Source organism: Callospermophilus lateralis, chromosome 5 (genome assembly GCF_048772815.1).
Source record: "Callospermophilus lateralis isolate mCalLat2 chromosome 5, mCalLat2.hap1, whole genome shotgun sequence".
In the NCBI taxonomy this organism is placed as follows: Eukaryota; Metazoa; Chordata; class Mammalia; order Rodentia; family Sciuridae; genus Callospermophilus; species Callospermophilus lateralis.
In genome coordinates this window covers 44,456,639-44,466,493 of record NC_135309.1, presented here as the reverse complement: position 1 = coordinate 44,466,493, position 9,855 = coordinate 44,456,639, and the positions used below count along the sequence as shown (strand labels likewise).

The window sequence follows — 9,855 nt, the reverse complement described above, 5'->3', positions numbered from 1 at the left end:
GCTGTTTTAATAGTGTTTTGAACTGCGCACTACTCTTAGATAGCCTTTATTCTTTTCTTTCTTTTTTATAACGGAGTGGGTGGGGAAATGGGAAAAAATGATAAAGAGTCAGTCACCTAACCTGTCTCCCTCTTTCTGTTTCATCCACTACAGAGTGGGAGTACCCACCCCACATATGGCTTCCCCATGCTGTTACTATGAGACACAGAGACAGGAGAGATTGAAAAGCATGTCAGCATTTCTCCAGCACTCCCCCAATGCAAGGAGTTACACAGAAGGAGGTTTACTCCATCCATCACTTAATCACTCTTCAAAGAGTTCAAGTTTTTTAAAATGATATATCTGCTTTCTGTTTGTTGATCACCTACTGGGAACCATGTATTGATCATTTTATACATAATATAAATTTAATACATTTTCTAAATTTAAATTCATGTGACATTTCTTCTTTTAAACAGTGATAACTTAGCATTTAATATATACCATGCCCTGGGAATATAATGATGCACATGAATTAGGCATAGTATCGGCCCTCTCAAAACTTAATTATTCTAGGAGAAATAGACACCAAAAGAAATCCACTTATGTAAATTTTTGACTATTCCTTCTGTTTCTGTGAACAATATCATTGGTAATTTGATAGAAAATGCATTGAATCTATAAACTGCCTTTGGTAGTATGAACATTTTAACAATATTTATTTTCCCAATCCATGAACATGGAAGATCTTTTCATTTTTTTATGTGTGTTTTCAATTTCCCTCATTAGTGTTCTGTAATTTTCAATTCAGCAGATCATTACTTCTTTGGTTAAATCTATTCCTAGGCGTGTTTGTGCATGTATACACCTATATGTACACACACACACACACACACACACATACATGTATATATGTATAATTTTTTTAATGGGATCTCTTTATGTTGTCCAATCTGGCCTTTAACTATTGGGCTCATGTGATCCTTCTGCCTCAGCCTCCTAGTATTTAGGACTATAGGTGTGCACACAACCATGCCTGACTTATCCCTGAGCATTTTATTTTGTTTTATTTTTGTTGCTCTTATGAATAGTATTACTTTTGGGATTATTTTTCTTAAAAAGTTTGTTATTAGTACATAAAAACGCTACTGAATTTTATATTCTGTAACTCTATTGAATTCATTTTTCAGTTCTAGTTGTCTTTTCTACATATATAAACATGTTGTCTTCAAACAGAGAAAATTTGACTTCTTCTCTTCTGATTTACACTCCTCTTATTTCTTTCTCTTGATATTATCTCTTCCCAGCCCAAATGGCAATTATTTAAAAAAACAAAAAATAACAAATACTGGCAAGGCTGCAGAATAAAGGGAACTCTTTTTTAATATATTTTATTTTTTAGTTGTAGTTGGACATAATACCTTTATTTTATTTATTTTTATGTGGTGCTAAGGATCCAACCCAGGGTCTCGAAGGTGCCAGATGTGCACTCTACTACTGAGCCACATCCCAGCCCTAAAGGGAACTCTTATACATCGTAAAAATGTAAATTAGTGCAGTAATTATGGAGAAAAGTATAAAAATTCTTTAAAAAACTAAAAATAGATATACTATATGATCCAGAAACCACACTTTTCTGTATATACCTAAAGAAAATGAATTTGGCACACCCAGGAGATACCTGCATTCCCATGTTTACCATGGCACTATATTTACAATACTAGGATATGACATCAAACTATGTCCATCCACTATTAGATAAAGAAAATATGGTATATATGCATAATGAAATATTATTCAGCCATAAAAGAGAATGAAATTCTGTAATTTGTTGCAAAAATGAATGAAACTTAAGGACATTAAGTGAAATAAGTCAAATACAGGAAGACAAGTTCTTCACGTTCTTTCTCATATGTGGAAGCTAAATAGGTTGGTCTCAAAGTACAAAAGAGTAGAATAGCGATTTCTGAAAGTTAGAAAGGGAGAGGAGAGGGGAGATTCTGGTAGGTTGGATAATACAGTTAGGAGAAATAAATTTCTGTGTTCTGCAGCATGGTGGGGGACCAGCTCGCTACAGTTCATAATAACATATTTATTTTTATGAAGAACTGGAAGATAGAAGCACAAAGCCTCCAACCATAAAGAAGCGATAAGGAGGTGGAAACGCTGACCACGCTGAGCTGATCAATACACATGGCATACAGGTATTGAAATATCACACTACAACCCATTAATATGTATACAATTATGTATTAATTGGGTGGGGGAAGAGATGTAGATTGCAATGATCACTGTGGTCTGGGAAGGCTGGAGGAAGACAGCAGGCCATGGATGAAGGAGCTGAGGAAGCATATTCCAGGCAGAGCTCAGCAAGGGCAAAGGCCTGGGGGCTGGAAATAGAAACCAGAGGATAGTGGGTAAAGGGGAGACCGAGTCTGAGGAGTCTGGATAAGACCAGGCCAAATATCCAAGTGGAAATGAAGATCAGCCCTGAGACACATATCCCAGATGGAACACTCTTGTCCTTCCCTGGGGAAGGGCTGGGTGATGGCCCCAGATTCCCTTCTCTGTGTGGGTGAGGGCTGGTGAAAGCTAAGCAACCTGCCCAGGAGCATCCATGCTCACAGATCACCTTTCTCTGTACCCAAGGTAGGAGACCTGTTGATCAGGGTAGGACTTGGTCTGGGGAGCAAGGCAGGAAGGATTGCATTAATCAAAACCTGTCACATTTCCAGGAAAACAGGCTGGAAAAGTGGGTGTTTGGGTACATTATACCCAGAACTCACCAGGGTTCTATCAGAGAGAAAAGGATATAAAACCTATACTCCAGACAAAAATGTTTTCCATAGGTTGAGAGTCTTTCCAGCTTTCTCTTTCATGTCTGCAAAGGGTAAGCATATAAGTCAAAGCTGTGGGATGATTTGAGAAATTAGCCAAAAGCCATTTCTCTTTATCTTGCTTTCTGTTCAGGGAACCCCTTCCTCACAGTACAGCAAAACCCTGATGATCCATCATCCCTCCTAAGGAACAGTTTGCAATGAGAAAAATATTGCCACACATTTTTGCAATAGCGCTAAGAAAATCTTACAAGTTTGTCCCGGTTGGCCACTATGACTCAGAACACTAAGCCAAAGAACCAGCTACCTTCTCAATTTATTATATAAAAGAAATATTTTCTTACCTACCCTCACCTGCAAATATTCACCTTAGAAACTAAATTTGAAACCTTATAAAATCCAAAATTATGTACACCTTTGTATTTCAAGAACTAAGTTTCAAATTAATGTTTTAACTCAACAAACATTGAGTGAGCATCCATGATTCCCCAGGTCCCTAAGGGATGAACTAGACCCACAAGGCCCCTGGAGTTTGTGTCCTGGAGAGAGAAGTGGACAAAATCAATCAATCAAACAAACAACAATAAAAGAGACAGAATGGGAAATTGTACTCTATGTATAATATATCAAAATACATTCTACTGTCGTGCATTCAAAAAAGAATAAATAAAAAAATTAAAAATAAAAGGTGAAGATCTAATGAGGAACTGAAAAAAAAAAAAAAGAAGAAGAAGAAAGGACGAAACACAGAGGCAGGAGAACAGGAAGGTCAGGAGCTGGACTGGGGGCCAGACTTCTGGGATTGAATTCAGTGGCTTCTTGGTTGTGTGACTTAGGGTGAATTATTTGCTTCTCTGTGCTTCAGTTTTCCTAACCATAAAATACTGAGGATAACTAGAGCACTTATTTCATGGGAGTTGGGTGGGGTGTGGGGGGATGGGGGGGCACAATAAAACTGTTTTCTGGTTCTTAATGAACACAGCCCCATTCATGGGCCCAGAAACTAGGATGTAGGCAGGATTGAAAGGATAAAAAATGAGGGTGACAAATTTGTACCTATCTTACTTGAGGGCTATGCATATTACGTAATTAATTTATTTGATTATTTAGCTTACATAAATTATACAGAATTGTGACCGGTATGTAGAAAATGCTCAATAAATATTAGCTATTATCCCATTTTAAGTTTTGAGTTTTTACCTGATGTTTACACAGTGCTATCTATACAAGGTCTCTAAAGATACCAAGGAATCCTCAAGGCCAATTTTATCAAGCAGAGCCACAGCTCACAGTTGAATATTATCACTTGTGTGTAAGAATCTCATGAAAATAAAGAGATCAGAGTGGAACGGAGGAAGAGGATTGAGGAAGAGGTAGGAGGGATGGGAAAAGGGAGGAATGGTAGAATGAAATTGACCCAAGCATTCCGTGGACATATGTGAATATACTGCAGTGAATTCCACCTTTATCTATCATGCACTAATTTATAAATAAATAAATAAAAGACCAGTAGAGTAGAGGAAAGGGAACAGGGGAAGGATAGTAGAGGGGAGGGAAAGGGGGAAGTGCTGGGAACTGAATTGGAGCAAATTATATTCCACTCTTGTATAATCATGTCAATATTATTTTAACTATAATGCACTAAAATAAAATATTCATCTCTAATAAAACATTTGTATAAAAAGAAAAGAAAAAGAAAATTTCCTCTTTCATACACCTGCTCAGAAGAATTCTTGTCAAATTTGCACAGGAATTTCACCCAGGGCCTGAAAGGCATGAAGTTTTGGTAATAAAATATAGTAAGGTCAAGGCCACAGTTCCTAAAGGAAAACCCTAATAGATGGAAGTGTATCCTGCCCTGTCACTCATCATCCTTCTGTCCCCTTCATTTCAACACCCAGGACTGGCTGTTACATCAGCATTTTCAATGATGTAAAAAGGGAAAACACAGACCTGAGCTTTCATGGAAAGTCTTCTAACTCTCACAACCAGAATCCGTATCTTAAAAAAAAAAAAATAAGAAAGAAAATTATGATTTTTAGATCTTTAACTTTTCCTTCAGCATTTCAAAACCCAATCTTTTGAAAAGCATCTTTTCTGAGGAATGATATTTCCTGGCACCACATAATCTTTGTCAAGTGACTCAGTGTGATTTTTTTTTTTTTAATATCAAGTCGCCCCAACTTACAGAGAAAAAGTGGGCCCTTGGTATCAGTTTGATGTCAGGGGTTTTCCCTGTTTGAAAGGAGCTTTAAATAGGAGTAGATTGGAAGGTGTCTGCAAGCTGAGCTCCAGTTCCCAGTCAAGATGCTTCTGGGCACCATCCTCGCCTCCACCCTGCTCTTGTGCTCCGTGGCCAGCCAGAGGTGTCCCACCACGGCAGGAATCAAGGATGTTGACTTCCTCCTCCAGAAGCTGCAGGTAGGCTGCTGGGCGGCAGGGATCCTGTGGGAAAGATTGAGGCAGGCATCGCCTCCAGGCGATGAAAAGCACACCATTCACTGTGGCTTATCATGTCCTTACCCACTCTAGGAAGACTGGAAATGCAGCTGCAGCGCCAATGTGAGTGAATGCTCTTTTAAGAACTTTCTAAAGTAATTTCAGTGTTCGTATCTGGAATCTTTACTCAGAAATTTCTCTTTTTCAGGTAACCAGTTGTTTGTGTCTGCCCATCCCTTCTGTAAGTATGGGGCAGGGTGTGGGGTAGATAATCTCGATTCTGGGTTTTTAAACTTTGAAGTAAAAATAAATAGCTATATTTGATATTTTGAATTAGAAATTGTTCCTTAATGGCAAAAACCCTGACAGTAATACAGATTAATATTCCCTCTTACAACCAAGCTTTTGAAATTATACACTATATATATTTCTTTGTACTTTATTTTATGGCCCTTGAGAAATTTGAATGCTTTTCAGTATTTAAAAATATATATTGACTATCTTTTTAGATGATTGACCATGTGCCCAATGAAATCAAACTGGAACTAAGAATATAATGAATCACGTATAGGTCGGGTCATACTGTTTTCTAATCCACTTGCTGATAACTATAGGGTTATGGAACAATGTAAGCAAAATGCGCACTCTATCTTTTATCTGGCATTACCTGTCTTCTAGGTCTCCTCCCTCCTTTCTTCCTTCCCTCCCTCTTTCCCTTCTCCCTCTGCCTCCCTCCTTGTTCCCAAAAGTCTCCCTAACTGATTTAGGTGGCTGTCCCATGGTTTGAACCACCCCCTAGGAGAACAGCATGTCTGAGATGGTAGGTGGCAGGGCTGCCAGGGGTTTCCAGAGAGAAGCTCCCCACTTTGGCGGGAGGGAAGGGGAAGGAATGTTCTGGTTCCTAATTCCAGCCCTTGGTAGGGTGAGGGGACTAACCCAGGGGACAGTGCTTTCTCCCTCCTTCTCTCTCTCTCTCTCTCTCTCTCTCTCTCTCTCTCTCTCTCTCTCTCAAGCTGGGCTGGAAGAACCTAAGCTTTTCATCCCAGAAGAAGTCAAAATCACATGCTTCGTGGGCTATCCATTATTTGAGAAGAAGCAAGGCAGAACTATGCATAAAAAGCACAGCCCTGTCCAGCCCTCTGTGCAGGACTTTAGCCTTGATTCATTGCCACATCCCATTGGCTGGTGTGAAAAGGCTTTTCCTTTTACCATTCTTTCAAACTCACTGGGGCTAGACTTGAAGCGAGGGGCATCAGTGGAAAGAAGTAGAACTACCTGTTTGCCAGGGCTTACTGGCCCCATGTTTCCTAGATGGAACATGCTGGAAATCTTGGCTATATCTTGAAATATTGAAGATCGTTTCCTAGACCGACAAGGGCCCTATCAAAAAATAGTGCAAACTCGGGTTACACTGGTTAAGTTAAAATACTCTCTAAAAACCATTCTCTTTGTGATTCCTTCTCAAAATTGTCCTGGGAGCATTTCTTTTCACAAATCCTTATTATTTGCCAGGACAACTGCAGCACGCCGTGCTTCCAGGAGGGGCTGTCCCAGATGACCAATGCCACACAGAAAACAAAATTCTCGCAGGTTTTCCTTCGGGTGAAAAGATCGGTTGCCATCCTAAAGAACAACAAGTGTCCGGTGAGTTTATGTGAATGTGAATGTTAATGCTAGCTCTGATTGAATGAGAAAGGATGATCAAGTTAGAATTGTAGCTCAAGGTTGACAAAGGGAGATCTATGAAATTCAATCAGAAACAATAGAATCAAAATGAGATTTGCCCCAGATAGTTCATTGTTGCCTAGTTTAAGAAAAAAGATTCGCTGACACCAACATGGTCATTTCCTTCTCCCTGCTTATTGGATAATGAAAGACTCCATCCTGATTGTAATTAGAAGCTACCATCGGGAGAATCAGGGCTGTAGCCCACGCAATCCTAAATTATCTTAAACATTCCATCTGCTAACCAAATGGCTGTGGTGGCCTATAAGTTAAAGGAGAATTCTTAATTGGTTAAAAAACATTTTTAAAAGAAAACACACCCAGATCACCACCTGCCCTCAATGCCTACCAATACATTCTTCAACAAAAGTCCTAGTTGCTGGGGTGGGAGCTGCTGGACCTCCCTGCCTTCCTTTATATTCACATTTGCCGGAGAGCACAGAGGCCTGAAAGCCCAGAGCTCCGTTTAGTTGTATGTGTTTTTAATCTATTTCTAAGTGCTTAATATGTACTCTTTTACTGAGTACCTGCCTTAGGACAATTGTTAGATTTATCACCCTCCCTTGAAGAGAGGAGGAAACTAAAGCTTAGGAAAGTTAACTAAGTTGCCTGATGCTACCTATTTAATAAGTAGCAGAGTTGAGATTTGAACTTGGGTCTATGTGACCTCCCTAAAGTCTGACTTTTAGTTATTATGTTATAAAATGACCTTGGAAGGACAACTGAAATGGCTAATGATGCATGTTAGCCCTCAAAAATTCCAGGAAAGGGTTCCCTCTAACTGGGGGGATTTACTGGCCCCATGTATGTTCGAAAAGACCCCTGAAGTCCTAGCCCAGAGTCAGGCACATACAGTGTGTTCATGAAATGCTAGCCAGCCTGGAACTCCCTGCCTATTTGCTCCAGATCTTGAGCCCCTTCCTGCTGTCCTTTCTCAGGCTCTGGGCAGGTGGTCTCGGGACTCCTTGGTTCCACATTTCTGAGTTCTCTATCCTTGTCCACTTCTATCTGCAGTTTTTTTCCTGTGAACAGCCATGCAACCAAACCACACCAGGCAACATGGAGACATTTCTGAGGAGTCTCCTGGAAACATTCCAGAAAGAGAAGATGACAGGGGTGAAAGGCCAACTGTGAAAATGAAATATTATTTATTCTATTTATGGAATTTTAATACTTTCTCTTTACATTGTTGCAAAATAAAAATCAAGTAAGCTACTCTAAATTGAAATCAGCTGTGGTCATTTGTTTAAAATTTTGTCTTTATTTTGCAATAAATATTATGGGGAAAGAACACAAGCTAGTCATGGAGTGCTTGTTCATTGCTTATTCATTCCTTGCTGCCTGGACTTTGTCAGGGGGTAGAATGGATCAAAGAACCCATAATGAAAAGATGCATGATTCTGAGCATAGACTTAGAGACTCTTGAACCATGACCAGGACTGAAGGGTACAGTTATTTTTTTTAATCATACTTTTTAAATTTGTTCTAATTAGTTACAGATGACAGTAGAATGAATTTTGACACATCATACATAAATGAAAGATAACTTCTCATTCATCTGGTTTTACATGATGTAGGGTTATACAGGTCACGTAATTATATATGCGCATTGGGTAATAATGTCCGATTCATTCTACTATCATTCCTATCCCCATTTCCCCTCCTCTCCCTTTATTCCCCTCTGTCTAGTCCAAAATACCTCTATTCTTCCCCACACTTATTGTGAATTAGCACCTGCATATGGGAGAAAGCATTCAGCCTTTGGTTTTATGGGATTGGCTTATTTCTATTAGCATAATATTCCCCAGTTCCATCCATTTACCGGCAAATTCCATAATTTCATTCTTCTTTAAGGCTGAGTAATATTCCATTATGTATATATCATAGTTTCTTTATCTATTCATCCGTTGAAGGACACCTAGGTTGGTTCCATAGTTTAGTTATTGTGAATTGAGCTGCTATAAACATTGATGTGGCTGTGTCACTCTTGTATGCTGATTTTAAGTCCTTGGGGTATAAACCTAGGAGTGGGATGACTGGGTCACATGGTAGTTCTATTCCAAGTTTTCTTAGGAATCTCCATACTGCTTTCCAGAGTGATTGCACCAATTTTCAGATTGCAGCAATACATGAGTGTACCCCACATCCTTGCCAACATTTATTGTTGCTTGTATTCTTTTAAAACATTTTTTTTAGTTGTAGATGGACACAATAACATTGTTTTGTTTATTTATTTTTATGTGGTGCTGAGGATCGAACTTAGTGCCTCACACATGCTAGGCAAGTGCTCTACCACTGAGCTACAACCCCAGCCCTCGCTTGTGTCCTTGATGGTTGCCATTCTGACTGGAGTGAGATGAAGTCACAGTGTACTTTTGATTTGAAAATTTTCCCTAATTGCTAGAGATGTTGAACATTTTTTCATATATTTGTTGATCAACTGTATTTCCCCTTCTGTGAAGTGTCTGTTCAGTTTCTTTGCCCATTTATTGATTAGGTCATTATTTATTTATTTATTTTTATTTTTTGGTGGTAAGTTTTTTGAGTTCTTTATATATTCTGGAGATTAGTACTCTGAGGTGTGTGTGGTCAAGATTTTTTTCTGCAGGGCAATGTGTGGGGGGCAGTCTGAGGGTTGCTACTAGGGAAAGTTTAAGGGCTTGACTTCTGGGAGGCACAGGGCATTGCCCAGAGTCTCTGTTCCTCCAAGGGGAGAAGGCCTCCATTTGGTGAGTTCAAGACAGTAGAATGAATAGGACATAACTTTCCTATGATCACATATGACTACACCACCCGTGTAGCTCCACATCATGCACAACCAGAAGAATGGGGAGTTATACTCCATGTATGTGTGGTATGTCAAAATTCATTCTAC

General features: G+C 39.2%; 1 protein-coding gene across 1 annotated transcript; it reads left to right on the top strand.

The window, feature by feature from the left end:
• The first annotated feature begins 5,123 nt into the window (after positions 1-5,123).
• Il9 (interleukin 9) lies at positions 5,124-8,114 on the top strand. The gene is made up of 5 exons (XM_076855864.1): positions 5,124-5,237; positions 5,349-5,378; positions 5,464-5,496; positions 6,768-6,899; positions 7,995-8,114. The coding sequence occupies exons 1-5, from the start codon at positions 5,124-5,126 to the stop codon at positions 8,112-8,114; spliced, it is 429 nt and encodes a 142-aa protein (XP_076711979.1).
• The last annotated feature ends 1,741 nt before the right edge of the window (positions 8,115-9,855 follow it).